Source organism: Rana temporaria, chromosome 3, assembly GCF_905171775.1.
Source record: "Rana temporaria chromosome 3, aRanTem1.1, whole genome shotgun sequence".
Lineage (NCBI taxonomy): Eukaryota > Metazoa > Chordata > Amphibia > Anura > Ranidae > Rana > Rana temporaria.
Genome location: NC_053491.1, coordinates 83396803 through 83417428, shown reverse-complemented (window position 1 = coordinate 83417428; position 20626 = coordinate 83396803). Strand labels below are relative to the sequence as shown.

At 44.4% G+C, this 20626-nt stretch overlaps 1 protein-coding gene across 3 annotated transcripts in view; it reads left to right on the top strand.

Annotated features, from left to right (window-relative positions):
- The window catches only part of BNIP2 (BCL2 interacting protein 2), a 63593-nt gene that overhangs the window by 9647 nt on the left and 33320 nt on the right, over positions 1–20626 (top strand). For all 3 annotated transcript variants that reach the window (XM_040342829.1, XM_040342830.1, XM_040342831.1), the window contains exons 2-3: positions 16273–16386; positions 18681–18748. In XM_040342829.1, coding sequence (XP_040198763.1) covers positions 16273–16386; positions 18681–18748 — 182 coding nt within the window. The remainder of the gene's footprint in view (positions 1–16272; positions 16387–18680; positions 18749–20626) is intronic.

Genomic DNA, 20626 nt, shown 5'->3' with positions numbered 1-20626 from the left:
GGGATTCCTGCAATAGTGCCGCCCTGCTGCAGTATAATTTGGCTGGTCGCCAAGTGGTTAAGTACCCTTCTATTTTTTTATTTTTATTTTCCTTTCCTTTCACCAAGGACAGCACTTTATTTCCAAGGACACTGTTTTGAAGATGATGAATTGTCGTATTTTTAATCGTACACCATTCTATTTTATGCTAAAATCTTATTAGGCCTCTTGCACACTGCAGCTTGAAAAGGCTCCGTACAGTTTTTTTTTTTCTTTATTTAAAATGTGCTTGTACACACAGACGCATAAACAAGTGCTGCGTATTCATGAGTAAAGAAAAATCTGCTTTCCAGGACAGTTTTTTGTGCTGGTACTTGCAAATGCATGCAAATACGTGCATATTAACATAAATGTTTTTTAAAGTCAATAGATTTTGCCTAAGGAATGACTTGTATGCGCGAATACGCACAGCAAAAGAACCTGAAATGACACCTTGAAATGCTGATTCTCAAACAGTACCGTGTGCAAGAGGCCTTAGATATATTTTGTTTGAGAACAATGAGTGCGCTGGAATTTACACGTTGAGTATCTTCACGGATGGCACAGCAGCTTAGTTCATTTTTTCAGCCAAAGCACCCTTTAAAATTCTACAGTCTAAGGCCCCTTTCACACGTGCGGACCGTATGTCCGCTTTTTCATCCATCTGTTTGCGGATGAAAAAGGGACATACATTGGTCCCTATGAGATTGCTGACACCCGATCTCGTCCGCCTCCGCAATGATCCGATTCTGCAGACGGAAGAAAACCCTATTTTTTCCTTCCGTCTGTGGATCGGAGAGAGCGGAGAAAAGACAGGGCGGTCCCTGCACAGTGTGCGGGGACCGCCCTGTCATCCGACGGCTCAGCGGGATCAACGGAGCGATCCCTGCTGAGCATATGGAGGGGGATCATTACTGATCCGCCCCGTGTGAAAGGGGCCGTAGGACAGCCGCACTCCAAAAATGTTCCTTTTAATAAAACTGGTCACAAAAATTACATGCCACAGAAAATAGAACAGAAGCTGACGCGTTTCACACTGTAGTTCAGTGCTTAATCATAGCTAAGATGTCAGTGACTTTCCTGCACGGTGCCCAAGGCTGTAATGCTGCACTATTTTCAGTTGGCCGATTATTGCTTCGATTAATCGGATAATAGCCTAAAAAAAAAGATATAGCATTTTTTTCTTTTTTTGGGCGCAATTTGTTGGGCAGATTACAAAACACCCATTGCCGCAAAAACACATTACATGCTTTTCTGCAGCTTATCCATTGAAGTATATTGAACCAAAAACAATATCATCATTTTGCGTTAAGTCCTTGCCCTTTTTAAATACGCAGCAGCTGAAAGAAAATCATGGATAATCGCTACTGTAAGTGGTTAATTTTTTTTACTGTGCGACAGTGAAAGTAATATTTACAGTAGCGATTTGCTTTTTTGTACTATAAAGGGCTATTTTTTTTTTTTAACCCATTATGATACTGGTCGATTAATTGATTATGAAAATTGTAATCGATTAATTTCATAATCGATTAGTTGTTTCGGCCCTATGCTGCGCAATGAAATTCTATGTCTTGGTGTAACAAAAAGGCAATTTTTGGTCAATTTAAAGGGGAGGTTCACCCTCAAAAAAATTTCTAACACTACATCCAGCTCAGTTCTGCAAATCAAATTACACTGACCTTTTTTTTTTTTTTTTTTTTTGCGCCGTAGATAGCGTTTATCATTAGAATTCACCGCGGCTTCCGGGTAGGGAATCCCGCGGGAGTGGGCGTTCCTATTGACATGCCAATTGATTGACATGCTAAATGACGGCGCATACAGCGCGTCACGACTTCCCGGAAGAAGGTCGGCTCGGCTCTATTCGGCGCCGGTGGGCAGGCGCCGAATAGAGCCGAGCCGACCCGAGCTTCTTTCGGGAAGTCGTGACGTGCTGTATGCGCCGTCATTTAGCATGTCAATCAATTGGCATGTCAATAGGGACAGTGAAAAAGGTGTAATCCAGCGCCAAAAAATAAATAAATAAAAAATACAATTAATAAATAAGCTGCACCTCATAAACAATGCTGATTGTAATGGATAGAAAATTTAAGTAGAGGGCGCTAGACCACTCGGTGATATATTAATTACTAATAAGTGAAGTGATCCTGTAAAGAAAAATAGCACTATAAATGAATACAAAATATAAAGCTAAATAGTCCAATTAAATTTCAAAACCTCATAAATGTCTGTCATGGGTCCATGACATCACGTCCCAATATAGTGTCAAATGGTGTGTCACAAATAAGTGAGAACAATCTTCTTAGTTGGTTTTATCTTGCTTTTAAGTGAAAAAAAGTAAAATGCCACCACCACAATCCAATCTTCTTTAACACCCAATAGCCGTGCTGATGAGAAAAGGATGCGCTTACCAGAAGGAATAGATTACTTTACTTAAAAAGTGAGTCAAATGAGCCTATGCAGGATTGTGCCTGCATACACATCGGTCAGGAAAAAGATCTTAGCCTCATCACTAGAGGTAGACCGATATGGGTTTTTCTCTGGCCGATGCCGATATTTCAAAATCGGGGCGGCCGATGGCCGATATTTTAGGCCGATTTTTTTTTTTTTTTTTTTTTTTTTTTTTTTTTTTTTCCCCCATTATCTCAGAAAATCTAGGTTGGGGAGGAGGTTATTGTTTAGGGTGGAAAGGTGGAGTGCAGCCCATCAGTGTCCATCAGTGCCCACCAATGCAGCTCACCAGTGTAGCCCATCAGTGTCCATCAGTGCCACCTCATTAGTGCCCATCAGTGCCACCTCATAATTATTAAAAAAGAAAAAAAATACAATCTTGGTCATTTTAAGGAGGGGGGTACAGAGAGGTGGTTGTGGAGGAGGGAGGTACAGAGAGGTGGTTGTGGAGGAGGGGGGTACAGAGAGGTGGTTGTGGAGGAGGGAGGTACAGAGAGGTGGTTGTGGAGGAGGGAGGTACAGAGAGGTGGTTGTGGAGGAGGGAGGTACAGAGAGGTGGTTGTGGAGGAGGGAGGTACAGAGAGGTGGTTGTGGAGGAGGGAGGTACAGAGAGGTGGTTGTGGAGGAGGGAGGTACAGAGAGGTGGTTGTGGAGGAGGGAGGTACAGAGAGGTGGTTGTGGAGGAGGGAGGTACAGAGAGGTGGCTGTAAAGCTACCTCTCTGTATCCCCTCCTCTACAGCCACCTCTCTGTACCCGCCTCCTCCACAGCCATGTGTTGTGGAGAGGGATGGGTGGGGATGCATTGTGCCCCTTAACTTTAAAATAAGGGTCACGCTGATGGGCACATTTTATGTTAAGGGGCACTCTGATGGGCACAACAAAACGTGCTCCTTAACATAAAAATTTGCCCATCAGAGTGCCCCTTAACATGCAATATGCCCATCAGCGAACACATTAAAAATATACCCATCAGCGTGCCCCTTAACATAAAAGTTTTGTTGTGCCCCTTGACATAAAATTTGCCCATCAGAGTGTCCCTTAATAACATAAAATGTGCCCATGAGCACATTTATTGTTATTAAGGGACACTCTGATGGGCAAATTGTATGTTAAGTGGCACTCTGATGGGCACAACAAAACTTTTATGTTAAGGGGCACGCTGATGGGTATATTTTTAATGTGTACGCTTATGGGCATATATTATGTTAAGGGGCAATCTGATGGGCACAACAAAATGTGTCCATCAGTGTGCCTCTTAAAAAAAATATGCTCATCAGTGCGCACATTAAAAATATAACCATCAGCGTGCCCCTTAAAATAAAATGCGCCCATCAGAGTGCCCCTTAACATAAAAAAGTGCCCATCAGCGTGACCTTGACCAGCAGTGTTAGTGTTGACAAAAAATAAATGCCCATAGTGATCTACATCAATGAACGAATATGCCACATACCTAGCTAGAATGCAGGGGATGCTGCAAAATAAGAAGCCGGGAAGGAGTAGCAGGGGGCGGGGCGCGCACTGGGCGTCACGCCTCTACTCGCAACGGAGAGCCAGTAGAAGACCCGGGAACCAGGAGCAGCAGGGGGTGGGGCACGCAAGGGTGATGTGAGAGACAGGCGTGGCCCCCTACTCGCAATGTGAGCAAGGAGTGAACCGCGAGCTGCGGGGGAAGGACCGTGACGTCACGCCCCTACTCGCCGCCGTACGTAGACTTCCAGGACCTGCGGTGAGTAGCAGAGGCCAATGCGGATGGAGGATTCATGGCGGGGGCACTGGTGACTGGTCAGTACATGACTGGAAGGCGAGGAACCTCGCGGCCTGGATATTGTAGCCGCGAATCAGCCGATTTTTTTCACGATAATCGGCCGATGCCGATTTCACAAAAACGGCCAAATATCGACCGATATATCGGTCGACTTCTACTCATCACCAGGGATTCCAGTTAGCATATGCAAAAAAAGGGGAATGGAGATGCCAATAGTGCGATACTGGTTTGATAAAAATGTATTATATAAAACAAAGTAGAAAAAACAAACGGCCAAATTGGCCTCTTACTGTAGGCACTGGGGCTGTAAGCGTGTCACCGCTACCTTGCGGTACGATTGATGCGTGGGTCGTCCGGTTCCAATGTTACTTCCGTAGCACAGCCTGGCGTTCCCAGCTGACAGCTCCATGAGCAGGGGGGGAAGTCACGTGACCGGGTCCGCCTCCGACGTACGTTTCGTTTGGTTGAACGTCTTCAGGGGGGCGTGAAGACTAATGGCGGCGATCAGCTTTTTTTTTTTTTTTTTCGTGACTGCGACAATTATGGCGGACAATTTTGACACATTTTTGGGACCATTGTCATTTTCACAGTAAAAAAATGCATTTAAAATGTATGGTTTATTGTGAAAATGACGGTTGCCGTTTGGGAGTTAACCACAGGGGGCACTGATGGGTTTGTGTTCCCTGAAGTGTGTTTACAACTGTAGGGGGGTGTGGCTGTAGGTGTGACATCATCGATTGTGTCCCCCTATAAAAGGGATGACACGATCGATGCTGCCGCCACAGTGAAGAACGGGGAAGCCGTGTTTACACACGGCTCTCCCCGTTCTTCAGCTCCGGGGACCGATCGCGGGACTCCAGCGGCGTTCGGGTCCCACGGAGCTTCGGACCGGGTCGCAGGCCCGTGACCCACGGCTGGGTACTAGTACAGGACGTACATGTGCCCAACCGTGCCATTCTGCCGACGTATATGCGCAGGAGGCGGTCCTTAAGTGTTTAAAGCGGAGTTCCAACCAAAAGTGAAACTTCCGCTTAATGTAAACATTGATACCTTTCACAGGTATCCTGTCTCCACTTCCAGGAGACTCGGCCACTGTTTTTTGGATCATCGCTGGGGCTCACTCCTTCTCCGGCTGCAAGGCCAGTAGGAGAGAGGAGCGGAGCCTCAGGCATGCGCAGTAGGGTTCCCGGCATGAAGCCATAAGGCTACACTGCCGGGTTCCCTTACTCGCAATGGAGGCGGCAGCACCCAACAGCTGATGGAAAAATTGGCTGCGGTGCCGACATCGATGGACTCCAGGTAAGTGTCCGATTATTAAAAGATGCTCCAGTTTATGAATGGAGAGGAGCCTCTGCCTTCTGTTCATTCATCTTCAGTGCAGCGGAGGCTGCAGAGAAAGGGACTGTGGAATCTGTGTCCTCAGTCCCCATTTTCCTTCTCAAAACCGCCCATCGGGCCTTTGGGGAGCATTTTTAACTCGTAATGCTTTTAAAATGCCAGTCTAATGCTCATTAAAGGGAGTCTAAACTCCCATACTAACGCTATAGGAGCATTTGTTAAGCGTTAAGCCTCTTTCACATTAAGGCGCGAAGCCGAGGAGACGGTATAGCCGCGCTATTTGTAGCGCGGCTATACCGTCGTATTTACTGCGATATTCGGGCGCTAGCGGTGAGGTTTTAACCCCCGCTAGCGGCCGAAAAAGGAACGCGCGTTATAGGAGCGGTGAACACACCGCTCCTATACCGCGGTAAAGATGCGGCTAGCAGGACTTTTGGAGCGTTCCTGCTAGCGCACCGCTTCAATGTGAAAGCCTTCGGGCTTTCACATTGAACACGATAGGGCAGGTTTTTTCATGCGGTATAGCGGCGCTATTTTTAGCGCTGTACCGCATGAAAACCGCCTCAATGTGAAAGGGGCCTTAGAAATAAGACAGAATATGATAATCAAGAAATCAATAAATCAATAAAAATCAGATAAATCAATAAATTCAAAACAATGAGATTGTGGGCTGAGCAGTTTCTTTGTGAGGAAAATCGCAATCGAAACCGCCGCCCAGGTATACAATAATACATTTAGACAATAATGAAATAAATACTCATCTTGCCATGAGCAGAAAGAAAGAGAGGAGACCCAGACAGCCCCTTATATAGGGACTATGACCTAGTGGAGGGGCCCCGTGGCTGCTGGGTATTGTAGTTCTAAAGAAGTTTTTCTCTATTAAAACAAATGTATGTTCTGTTTTCTGCTATGGGCATTAAAAAGAAAGATTAATGCAAGATACGAGGCCTCCTGTCTGAAATATAATCATTATCAAGGACCAAGTTTTAAGAATGTCTCCTTTTTAGTCGGTACAAAACATTTACATTTGTTGTAGTAATTACCCAACACTTACTGGCATTACAGCCCAGGTCAGGAAATACTGGTACTTGTGTCATAAAGCCAATGTTTGTTGAAATACATAACGTAAATGTCAAAAGAAGTTAACACAGTTTAAAAGGGAAAATGCTCTATGGTTTGAGTATGGTGCTAGAAGCTTGGCACACCTATTTTTGGGCAGTTTCTCCAATTCTTCTTTGCAGGACCTCTCAAGCTCCATCAGGTTGGATGGGGGAGTGTCGGTGCACAGACATTTTAAGATCTCTTCAGAGATGTTCAAGTCTGGACCACTCAAGGACATTCACCGAGTTGTCCCATAGCCTCTTTCTTGTTATGTTGGCTGTGTGCTAAGGGCTGTTGGAAGATGAACCATCGCCCCAGTCTGATGTCCAGAGCACTGTCCAGAGCAGGTTTTCATCAAGGATGTTTCTATACACTGTTGCATTCAGCTTTCCCTCGATCCTGACTAGTCTCACAGTTCCTGCCATTGTAAAACATCCCCATAGCATGATGCTGCCAACCACCATGCTTTACTGTAGGGATGGTATTGGCCAGGTGATGAACAGTGTTTGGTTTCCTCCAGACATGTCACTTGCCATTCAGGCCAAAGAGTTACATTTTTGTTTCATTAGACCATAGAATTGTGTTTCTGATGGTCTGAGAGTCTTTCAACACTTAAACTTCTAACGCTTAACAAACGCTCCTATAGCGTTATTATGGGCGTTGGACTGGCATTTTACAAGCATTAAGAGTTGAATGCTCCCCAAAGGACTGATGGGCAGTTTTGAATCATTCAAGTGTTTAAAGTGCGCTTTTAAAACTGCTCCACAAATGACTATTCTGTTACTAGGGTTGCACCAATACAACTTTTTTTTAAGACCGAGTACAAGTACAGATACTCCGCCCCAAACCCCCCCCCCCCCCCCCCCAAGCACTCGCCGATACTGATACTTTTTTTTTTTACACAATTTAACCTTTTAAATATTTTTTTATTTTTTTTATCAGCCCTGTTGGGGGGCTATGGTGAGATATCAGGGGTCTAAACAGACCCCTCACATCACCCCTTTGAGAAGGGAAATGGACTGAGGACACAGATTCCACAGTCCCTTTCTCTGCAGCCTCAGCTGCACTGAAGATGAATGTACAGAAGGCAGAGGCTCCTCTCCATACATAAAATTACATATTTACCAGCTCCTTCCTCTGCTCTATCCTGGCAGATCTGGGAGGAGGACACTGAACAGTTCCAGGTGATCAGTGGGGACCGTTGCAAGCACAGATCTCCCTGTTCAATATTGAAAGCTATACAAGTCGATCAGTGCCTGTAACTGCCCCCACCGCTAACACGGTTACCTATGAGGCTGCCCGGCCCCCCTGCTGAGCTGAGGACGCCTGGTCTGATACAAAAGGGAACGGAGAATTTGCACAAGTAACGATACCCGTGCAAATGCTTGGTATCGGCACCAATGCTAGCATTGGTATCTGTGCAACCCTATCGGTTATAGTTAATAAACTAATGTTAATGTCCTGTAACCGCTCCGCAACTGCTTGCCAGAGTGTTTGCCAAGCGTTACCATAGACTTGAATGGGCGTCGTTGAAACGTTTTTTTTTAAAGGCCTGACTTGGCATGAGGCTTCAATTTTGAAGTGCCGCAACGCTAAAGCTTCATGTTTTGATGGTGTGAACAGCAATATGTGATAGCCATTTGCATAGGTGTTTGAGGGGCGTTTTTAACGCCTCGCAAACGCCTGCTTTTAATGCCAGTGTGAACTTGGCCTTATTTTGCTGAAAATGTGTGATGTAATTTCCAGCCAGAAAAATTGCTATTTGTATCTGCATTTTTTTTTTTTTTTGGGCTAAAGGCTGACATCATCATGGCTTTGTTTATTGCTATTGGCCTATGAGGGTCTGTAATTTTGATGTTAAAGATGAACTTCAGGTACCTCTCTAATATTATAATCGTATTTAGTACTTGTTTAGTACCATCAATTTTATGCAGCGCTTTACATGTATACTGTACATTCACATCAGTCCCTGCCCTCAAGGAGCTTACAATCTAAGGTCCATAACGCTCATACATTTACTATTTCCTATCAAAATTGATCATGTTCATGGAAATTTCTTCCATTCAATAAGTGATTATATACTGCACATTGCTTGTCATGTAAGATATTTTCAGTCCCTCCCAATGCAGTGCAGCGAAGCATTTAAAATTTACTGTGAATTTACATGCAACATTTTATTTTAACTTATCCTGTGTAATATTTGCCCATTGTAGCTGTTTTATGTCTGATTGCTGTATTATCTAGGAGGAAAAAACTGTTCAGTTTTAGGTTTGTGTAGCTGAACAGCAAAGTGGCCTTCCTGCTTCCTTGTAAGCAAACCAAACCTGCATGACTGTTTTCCTACAGTGCTTTCCGGTCTTCCAGCTGTACAATGATAAGTTCGTTTGAAGCCGAGGTTCATTGTTTTGTTCTTTCCCCACTGGCTGTACCGTTTTCCTTCTGGGAGGCTGCGTGGCTTTTCAGACCTTTCCATCGTACCTTCCTCTGCCGGATAATGAACAAAATGTTCGTGTGATACACATCATGTGTACAAGGTTTTCTTTAGTTGTAGTTTTTTTTTTTACTGGTACACTAGTATTTAACCTATTGTAAGAAGCGTAATTGCAAAAGAACATGACGCCTTTCAAAATGTTGATATTTAATTCTCTATTTATTTATTGATTATTGCCTTTACTGGAGTAGTATTGCTCTAAGCTCCTTTGACCTGGCAATGTACCTGAAGGTCTAGGAATTTGGTTATGTGATCTCTTCTGAAGAGCAAAACAAAAGCCGGTTTGCTTTCTGGTCTTCCTCTGCCACAAAACCTTCTTCCCTTCCCCTTTTTTATTTTTTATTTGAATTGCCCATCGGTGCCACCTTATCAGTGGTGCCTCATTACTGCAGGAGAAAAAGTACTTATTTACAAAGTTTAATAAGCATCGAAGAAAAACTGCTTCTGTGGGTTTTTATATATTTTTTTTGTAGTGCAAAAACTAAACCCGGTGGTGATCAAATACCACCAAAAGAAAGCGCTATTTGTGGGGGAGGGGTAAAAAAAAATTATTTTGAGTACAATGTTGCATGCCCGTGCAATTGTTCAAAATGCCTGGTCGGGAAGGGGGTGAAAGTGCCCTGTATTGAAGTGGTTACAATTATTTATTCAGTTCCACGCTGAATTTCAGGTATTTCTAGCTTATTCCTCTTCACTGCTTAAAGGGGTTGTAAACCCCTCCTGTTTTTTCACCTTAATGCATTCTATGTCAGTCACATGATAATGTAGACTTATCTCTGTAGCTTGGGTGTCTCCATGATTCAGCTGTGATGTTACCAAAATGGCCAAATGTGTTGCTTTTAACTGAACCGCCTTGGCCTTTGGATTAGTCACATAATTGTTAAGTTAGTGTGTTTGTTTTAAAAAACATGTTATACTTGCCTGCTCTGTGCAGTGTTTTTTCAGCCCCAATCCTGCTGTTCTTGGTGCCCCCACCGGCATTCTGGGCCCCCCTCCACCCAAGCTGTTTGCTATGGCGGCACTTGCGTTCTTGCTCTCGAGCCCCGCTTTCTAATGTGCATAAGATGCAAAGAGTGTGGCTCAGCCCTGGCCCCTGCTCACTCCTGTCATTGACAGCAGCTAATGATGGGGAGACCTAAGAAGGCCTTGGCTCTTGTGCACATCGCCAGATTGGGCAAGTTTGTGTGTGTGTGTTTGAATGCATGAAGGTAAGAAACCTGCAGCCTTTAGAACCACTTTAAATGACAGGTGGAGTTGTATGCCTATTACTGGCAATCTACTCACATTTTCTTGCTGGAAAGATGTCTGATGGTTATGAAAGGAGAGGCACACTTTGGACAATTGAAAGAATACCATACAGCAGGGATGCAGCTTAGTGGGAGACATTGGAAATCCATAAATCCTTTAAATAGGGTGCTTTGGGGCTGTCTTCAAGCAGAATGTGACATTACAGATCAGTATGATGTAACCCTTTATCACATCAAACATTCCACACACAAGGAACTAATACGTCGTCGTCGTTCTAACAATGCAAAATCCGTTTTGGGCTAACGGACCAACACTTTTTGATACTCATTCATTTTCTGGTTGCAGTTGACCCAATGTTGACATCCACACATTCAATGCTATTTCATTTTGCAGCATTTGACCTTAACCAAAACATTTGTTCAACTGCAGTGTGCACATTTAACTCAAGAATACTTGATCCGTGCCAGTGATTTATACATACTGCAAAATATAAAGTAGCATCAATATTCCCATCGCACACTTTCCTGGATAAGGGGTAATGGGTGCTGCAGCAACAACCAGCTGGGATTGGAGACCTCACAGATCAAATGCACATATTTGCCAGCGCGGCACAGATCGTCAAATATGAGGGCATAGTGCAACGTCTCGCAGCCTCGCAGGATCCCTTTGTCGGGCATGTGATGATCGCTTCTGTGATGGACATCATTTCCCAGTGTTGGATCAGTGTGCTGGGATAGTGACACAGCGGGAGATGCCTGCTGTGTCTGATTCAGGCACTGGTGAGCAGCCCCCCCCAGGCATTTCAGATCCCCGCTCTGTATGACATTCAGAGAGGCGAGGGTTGAGGGAGTGGATAACTCTGACAGGGGTGTGCTTTGATGACGTTATGGATCATGTAATCGCCATCGATGCAAAGGCTGAATTTAGATGTATGGATTAAACAATTATTTTCAACACCCCTAATTGGTATACATGTAAATGTTGCTTGATATCTGGTTTAAAGTTGTTGTAAACCCACTTTTTGGACTTCTACATATAGGTAAGCCTAGAATAAAGCTTACCTATAGGAAGTGGAAATATCTCCTAAACGTGCGCCGTTTATGAGATATTTCACTTGTAGTCCGCCGAAATGCGCGGGGGAGAAACAAAACGAAGTGCCGTTTCTTCCCTAGCCTGTGCCGTTAATCGCGGCTTGCATGCACGGGAGTGACGTCACGCGGCTCCGACGAATCACAGAGCCAGAGTTCGTGGCCCGGAAAGGGGCCAGAAGATGGAGGCTGCCTACACTGGGGACATCCCTGGATTCTTTTGCAGGTAAGTGGCACATAATGGGCTAGTATGCGATGCATACTAGCCCATTTTGCTTTTCATTTGCAGGCTTTGCTTCGAGCAAAAGAGGAAGTAAAACCCATCAGGGTTTACTTCCTCTTTAAAGTGGTTGTATAGTATTTTTTTTATTTACTTTTACCTACAGGTAAGCCTATAATCTCCTAAACCTTTACGGTTTGGAAGCTATTCCCCTTGCAATGAGCCGCTGACTGCAGCAGCGCATGAGCAGAGGGGATTCTCAGTTGAAGGCCGTAAATAAGTCTCCCACGCGCATATCGTGGCTCCAGCCACTCGCAGCGCTGGAGCTGCGATACCCGGAAGACACGTCGAGGCAACATGTCGACTACCTCGGCGTGGACCAGGTAAATTGCCGATGCCTCGTTCTAAGGTAAGTATTTCATTTTGCCTTACAGGTGACAATTTTTTTTTTTAATGGGACTATACAACCGCTTTTAAGGCTTCATGCACACTTAAAATAACATTATAAAAACGCCAGTAGCTTTGCAGTGAGTTTTTCAGCTTTTTTTTTTATTCAAAGTTTTTGCAATCGCGTTTTTCCGCTTTTAGCATTTTTTTTTTTTTCCCAATGGATCGAAAATGTTAAACGCTGGTGAGTGATGTTTTTGAACGTTTATCGAAGTTTATCAGCATTGGAGCGTTTTTACAACTGAAAAACGTCTCTCGGAACCCTTTTTTTTTTTTTTTTTTTTTTTTTTTTTTTTTTTACTGCTACCAAACGCCACTGCCAAAAACTAATAGTCTGTGTGCATGGACACATAGGATAACATGATGGAGAGTTTAATGACTGTAGAAAAAAACATCTACTGCCAAAAACAGCTGCTGTAAAAACGTCCAGTGTGCATGAGGCCTAAAGTGCATTTCCACTTGCAGTACCCAAATTGGGACAACACCTACCTTATATTTGTAACACCCATTCACGTAGCGTACCATAAAGAGATGTAAAAATTGCAGATTACCTTTTTCAGATGCTTTTATGCCTGGAACTTCCAGCAAGGAAATATCTTACTAGTTTTCTTTGAGGCGGTGGGGCAGTTCTGTTTGCCATAATTGGCCCTGTCTGTACTGTGCAGGCAGATCTTCGTTCTATAGTTCTAACTAGATCACAGAAATGGGGCAATTTAGGAAACGGGAATCACACAATTAGGAAACATAAGGGAAATGCAAAAACACTGAATCTCAAAAGGGCCAACTTCCCTAAACCAAGAACCTTGTTAGAAGGCATAAATTGGGATAAAATCTTAGGAACAAAGAACACAGACACATAGCAGAGGACAGTAAAAGAGGGACAGACCATATTGGGCCCCATAAATGAAGGACATCTGGTTACAAGGGATGGGGAGATGGCAAAGGCAATTGGGCTTTAGTAACCAAAACTGCAGTGTTTATCCTCCTGACACATCACAGGAAGCGCCCTCATGGCTAACAGAGGACAGAATTAGAATTGGACTTGGGGACACTTTTTACATTAAGCACCGGGACCGGATGACTTGCACCCAAGGGTACTTGGGGAATATTGGCATGCATTAAAAAAGTGGATTAGCTCCAGAGATAAACAATAATTCTCACACTCTACAAGACTCTGGTCCAGCCGCACCTAGAGTGTACTGTCCAGTTCTGGGCACCAGTCCTCAGGAAGGATGTACTGGAAATGAAGCGAGTACAAAGAAGGGCAACAAAGCTAATAAAGGGTCTGGAGGACATTGGTTATGAGGAAAGGTTGCGAGCACTGAACTTATTCTCTCTAGAAAGACGCTTGAGAGGGGATATAAATTCAATTTACAAATACCGTACTGTTTTTTTTTTTTTTTTTTTTTTTTTTTTAAAGCAGAAAAATCACGTTTAGGACTGTGGTTTTCCGGCATTTCAAACGCCAAATGCTCGTAGCTGCGGTAAATCGTGTTTTATAAGGTTTTTTTTTTTTTAAATGGGGGGGGGGGGCCTTTTCTGATTTTTGTACCCAAATACTGGCATATCCTATGCAATGGCAGGCGACGCTATTTGTGAATACATTAATCTTATTTGGCTTATCTGTGATCTAATTTTGCGATTTATTTTGTTAATTTTTGAGTAAATATGCAGTGCAGGCCGTGCTTGTGGCAAAGTGTATGGTTGTATATAACTGGATTTATCAAACTGAAGCAGACAGAATTTGGAGCAACTGTGCATGGCAACAAATCGGCTTCTATCTTTAGCTTGCTCTGTTAAGCTTTGAAAATGAAAAATAGATTGGTTGCCATGTGCAGTTGCTCAAGATTCTGGCTGCCCTAGTTTGGCTATATTCCCCTGTATGTGTTTGTATATATTGTGGCAGAGCGAGGCTCTGTTCAAATGAAGATGGGATTAAAGTGGGCACAGAGGGCTAGATTCAGAAAGATCAGCGGATCTTTCTGCTGGCGTAACGTATCTTATTTACGTTACGTCGCCGCAAGTTTTTCAGGCAAGTGCTTTATTCACAAAGCACTTGCCTGTAAAGTTGCGGCGGCGTAGCGTAAATCCCCCGGCGGAGTTCAAATTCGGCGGGTAGGGGGCGTGTATCATTTAAATGATGCGCGTCCCCGCGCCGAACGAACTGCGCATGCGCTGGCCGCGATTGAATCCCAGTGCGCATGCTCCAAATGACGTCGGCATTTGTCATGCTTTCAACGTGTACGTAAATTACGTCCATCCGTATTCGCAAACGACTTACGCAAACGTAAAAAATTCAAATTTTGTCGCGGGAACGACGGCCATACTTAACATTGGCTGCGCCTCATAGACCCAGGGGTAACTATATGCCGTAAAAAGCCGAACGCAAACGACTTAAAAAAAAAAGGGGCGGTCATTCGTTTCTGAATCGGCGTAAATCCTCATTTGCATATTCCTTGCGTAAAAATACGGAAGCGCCACCTAGCGGCGAGCCTGAAATTGCAGCCTAAGATCCGACGGTGTAAGTCACTTACACCTGTCGGATCTTGGGGATATCTATGCGTAACCTGATTCTATGAATCAGGCGCATAGATACGACCGGCCGAACTCAGAGATACGACAGCGCATAAGGAGATACGCCGTCGTATCTCTTTCTGAATCTGGCCCAGAGTCTGCATATCGGCTGAGTGCGGAGCTTAAATTTTAAAACTGCTCTGGCAGTTTTCTCAGATTTATTTATCTGTACAAGGGGCTCTGTGGCTTGGAGATTCCTCAGAGATATGGGTGGGACGGGGATCTCCAAACCTGTGTCCAGATCTTATAGATAGCCTGCAGGGTGTGCACACAGCTCATATAATTGAAGGGCTGGTAAGAGTTAGAAGTGAGAGGAAGGTGGAGTTGGAGCAGTGGCTGCTTGTGAGCGCCTCTGTGTGAAGATAGATGCTGTGTGCGTCCAAGAAGCTCAAAGCTGTGTGCATTGAGGGGGTTGAAGCTGTGTGCGTTTAAGGAGCCCAAAGACTGTACGCTTCCAAGACTGTTGGACTGGAAGATCTGGTGGTTTAAGGCATGGTTTGACACATTTGCTTGGAATCTAGGAGCCAGCTAAAAAAGTTAGGAGCCAGAAAACGCACCCCGTCCCGACGAGCTTGCACGCAGAAGCGAACACATACGTGAGCAGCGCCCGCATATGTAAATGGTGTTCAAACCACACATGTGAGATATCGCCGCGATTGGTAGAGCGAGAGCAATAATTCTAGCCCTAGACCTCCTCTGTAACTCAAAACATGCAACCTGTAGATTTTTTTTTTAAACGTCGCCTATGAAGATTTTAGAGGGTAAAAGTTTGTCGGCATTCCACGAGCGGACGCAATTTTGAAGCGTGACATGTTGGGTATGAATTTACTCGGCGTAACATGATCTTTCATAATATTAAAAAAAAATGGGGATAACTTTACTGTTTTATTAATTTAAAAAAGTGTAATTTTTTTCCCAAAACCGTTGCACAAATACGGCATGACAAAGTATTGCAACGATCGCCATTTTATTCTCTAGGGTGTTAGGATAAAAAATATATATATATGTTTGGGGGTTCTAATTCGAGGGAAGAAGATGGCAGTAAAAATAGTGAAAAATTACATTAGAATTGCTGTTCAACTTGTAATGCTTAACTTGTAATACCAACGGCCACCACCAGATGGCGCCAGCTCACACAAGGAAGAGCTGGGGACTTCACAAAAAATATATATGTATGTGTTTTTTTTTTTTTTTTTTTTTTTCCCACCTTCCAAGCCAAGTCGCCAGGATGCTATTTCTAGTCGCCATGGCGACCGGGATTTGTCGAGCCCTGGTTTAAGGTACCAGTGCTGTTGAAGAGTAGCCGGGTGGGCTAGTATTTTCAGTTACTTTCTGAATAACGTTTAAACCCCTGCGTGGGACTCCTGAGTGGACTTTTTTTTTTCTATTTAGTAAACGTGGGCTACCAGGCCCTTAACAATATATGCCTGTTTGGTGTGAACTCACTACACAAAAATGCATCTACCACGAGCGCTAACAACCCCAATGTCAAAAAATATATCTATAATAGTTATTTTGTCTTGTTTTTTTTAGCAAAGGCAAGTCTGGATCCTTTGAGAGACCGGAGTCTGTGAATACAACAGAAGCAAGGCTGAGGATGGAAGGAGTAGAGTTTAAGGAAGAATGGCAGGATGAAGACTTTCCAAGGTAATTGTAGATCATTTTATATACTAAAAACTGTATCTATTTTACATATGTAGGAGTATTTTATTTTAATGTCTTTAGTGGAAATACTGTTTGTTTTTTGTTGTTGAACTGTTGCTGAGAGTTTTCTCTTTTCCCAACATTGTTCATGAATGACGTATTGTTTAATTGATCTTCATTTCATTGTGAGAATGGGCAGATGAGCAGGTCAGCATTTCACACTGACAGGACATCCATGAACTATTAGAGTGCTCAACAGTGCCGTGGTAGTTCATTGAGAAACTATAAGGCAACCGCGGCAAAGGCTGCCGGACCTTGTCGTCTTCCATTCATATTCGCTGATACGGGGGAACTTCTTCCCATACTGCTGTCTAACAGAGCTTGGATCGCTGAGCCACTGCAGGAGTGGAAACATGTTATGTGTTCCAACCTAAAAATGGGTGAAACATGTAGCATGTTCCAAAAGGAGAACTTATCTTTTAAAGAGGTTTTTATACCGCTGAGCATTTTTATTTTTTTCTTCAAGGTAAAGTCATGAGCTAGTTTACTGGTCCAACGATTCAATTAAGATTATCCTGTCTACAATTTGATTCCGCAATGCATCACTATTACTGCACTTGATTTTTGTCCAAATATTCAAGCAGTCAGAAGAACTTCCAAATGTCTTTCTTTTTCCATTTGCTCTTGGCGCAATATCCTATTTGGGAAGGGTAATTCTCATAACAATCCCAAGCGGGCTACAAGTTATTCCTTTTTCAGTTCATTACAGAGAACAAAGGGGCATCCTTTACATCTAAAGGAAAAACGGGCTTCTTTGCCGTAAGCTGTGAAAATGTGGAATAGACTGACTCTCACAAAGTAGTTCTGGGCTGCTCAGAAGATTTGGGATGGGATCAGGGGTGGTGGGATAAGTGGCGAAACAGACACCCACCCCTCAGAGAAACGACAGACCTCTCCATCACAGCCATGATCCAAGCCCCCAGAGATAGAGACCCCCCCATCACAGGCAGCCCCCTCTTTCCAGAGACTGAGTCCCCCATCACAGACATACTGTACCCCCATCATCAGAGACATCACCCCCATAGAGATAACTACTCCATTATTGGGTGAGTGAGGAGGGCAGGTGTCAGCATCCAGGCAGTCAGTGTTGCTTGGGGCTCCCATGGCTCACTGGCTGGAAGACTGCGCCACTGAACACGGGCGGCTGGGGATGACGTCAGTGCCGGGAGGTGGTGCTCATTGGTCACAGCGGCAGAGCCCAACTAGGAGGGGGCTTTTTATCCAGCTCCTGCTCCAAGCCACCAATGGTTCTTTTACCTAACAGAGGCTGAGTTTGGCGGGATGACGTAATTACTAATCTATTGCAGCCGTTCTCAGCATTGATGCTGAATCGGGAATGGATGCATCGATTCGCCAATCATATTCAACAGCCCTAGTGCATCGCATACTGGCACATAATATGAAACTTGCCTTACTGCAATGTCAGTGCTGCAGGGGCTCCTATCTTCACCTTTCTTGTTTCTGGGTTTGTGGGCTCTGTGACTGGCCGGAGCCGCAATGTCACTCCTGCGCATGTGCAGGGGAGCTGTCGCTCGCGGCACAGGGTTCTGAAGGGATGGCACGGGTGGCTGTTCCTTCAGAGCATATGCACCAGTGATTTGACTGGCTGCATGTAATGTGGGTTGACCTGGATGTACTCTGAAGTCAATTGAATTTATTTGCCCTTTTCATCTGCCCACCCTTCGGCTCCATGCACACTGGCTTAAACGTTGCTTGTACAAGTTTTGTGTTCTGCCTGTAGAAGCAACTCAATGTTCTCCTGTGTCCCATGTACATTAGGATGTTTACAGGCAGGAAAAACCCTTCTGGCTTGCGTTTTCTGATTGGAGTGCACTGGCAGAAAAAAGTAACACTCCTCTAAACATTGTACAAAAAATACTCCGTTTTTTTTTGTACTCCCAAGAGAACCCTTTTTTTTTCTTTTTTTTTTTTATAAAGCCCAGTGTGCATGGAGCCTTAAACTAATATGGAGTTTCCGATCAAGTTCACCTGAAAACTGACAGGCAGACCTGTTGGGGATGCTTGTGTGAAAGGGGCCTTACTGTTCTTTGCACCTATTTTTAGATGTTGAGTTGTGTGACGTATGTATTTGGCCCATAGTCACACCGTCCTACCGTCTTCTTTTTTTTTTTTTGCTGTTTTTTTTCCTATGTTATGATGTAAATAATGGTAAGAACTGCTGACATTGTTGGTTGCTGCGTATGGTTTTATGATGAAAGTTGTCCTATGTTATCCAGACCACTTCCAGAAGATGACCATATAGAAGGGGATTACTTGTCTGGAACAGATGGAGAGGGCAGACCAGGTAAGGGTGATTTACCTTTATAAATCTATACAGAACATCAGTATGCTCATAGTTTAAAGATCATTCAAATCAAAATCAATCCAGTGACTTAAGAGATTCATAAATAAGATATAAACGTATTCCTGTATGTTGGACCTGTTTTTCATATTTAGCTAATGTTTCTGGTAAATATTTTTCAGTAATTTGTTAAACCACAAACCAAAAATTTTATAACTTGCAGCTCACCAGTCATTAGACTGCATCAGTTTTTCTTTTTTAGGCTTTTCCCCCTCCTGTTTTTATTTGGTGATCTGACCAGTAACACCCCTCCTGTATTACAGTGCCTCCACTCTGGATGAAGGGGCACAGCAGACAGCAGCATTGGCAGTCTGGGGGGAGGGGAGTGTTAGATGCACTAGCAGATATAAATGCACTAACATTTTGACCAGGGCTCAAGTCCTGTGGGAACGGAGTCCCTGCACTTTTTTCACAGCAGGAACGCAGTTCCCTTTGCAGGACTAGAGCAGCCGAGCCACCCGAGCCAATCCTTCACTAAGCGGCGATGCCCAGCTCGAGTCTTGACTTAAGTTCTTTCTAAATCCCGCGATAACTTGCGGCAGACCTCCGCAATGTCTCCTGGGAGCTTTTGTCATTGTTCCCAGGAGACATTGCGGCATCGAGGAAGTGATGGAATACCCGCACACTACCCGATGAATCCATATACAGGAAGCGGCCAGTAACATAAAGGATTACTAAGGTACAGTGGATCGAAAAAAGAAAAAAAAGAAAATGCGGTTTAGTAATTATGCACACTTTTTTCCCCAGGACTTGACCCCCTGATTTTGACGCTAAACTTTAGCTAATACTTTAAGTAGCTACAGCAAACAGTTTAGTTCCTTTTTGGATAAAGGTTTTACATAAAGGCGCGGGGGGGGGGTATTGCAGAGTATTGGCGCGGGGGGGGGGGGTATTGCAGAGTATTGGCGCGGGGGGGGGGCTATTGCAGAGTATTGGCGCGGGGGGGGTATTGCAGAGTATTGGCGCGGGGGGGGTATTGCAGAGTATTGGCGCGGGGGGGGTATTGCAGAGTATTGGCGCGGGGGGTATTGCAGAGTATTGGCGCGAGAGTATTGTTCAGGGGGTTGCAGGGATGGCTGAGCAGGGATGGATGGATCTGTGACTGCAATAGTCACAGATCCATCCACAGCGCTGCTGACACCCGTGCTCCCCCCTCTCACACTGTACCGATCGGTACAGAGAGAGGAGGGAGGAACCGGGGTCATCAAATGACGCCGGTTTGTTTACATGTGATCGCTCCGTCATTGGATGGAGCGATCACGTGGTAAACGGCCGCTATCAGCGGCAATTTACCGCGGTCCGTGATGCAGAGGACCCGGCGGTCACGGACATTCCCGTGTGCGCGCAACTCCGGGAGGACGTTGTATAACGTCCACCTCAAGTTAAGGAACCACCCTGCAGCCGTTATTTTACGGCTAGTGGTGGTTAAGTGGTTAAGCAAGGAAGCTGCCATCTTAGCCTCTGATCTGCAGTTGCCATAATGTTGCACATTTGATCAGTTATGACCTTGACTATTTGATGGCTTAGTTCAGTTGAGTAAACAAGCAACTGTGACGGTTACCGTTCCTGGCCTACCTTGAATGTAACTGTTTTGGGAAACCATTAAATCCATTGTTTTAGTTCATATATTAGGATAACGGTTCATTTTTAGCTGTTACCTCTGTTCTCCTTTTTGTGGCAAGGCAAGGCTAGAAATGGCACCTGTAAACCACCTACCATTCATTTCAGTGTGACTTTACCCACTCGAGTGGTGCGCTGGCAGGCCGTTGGGAAAAGTCCTGCAAGCAGCGTCTTTGTGGCGGTTTGGGAGCGATGTATACA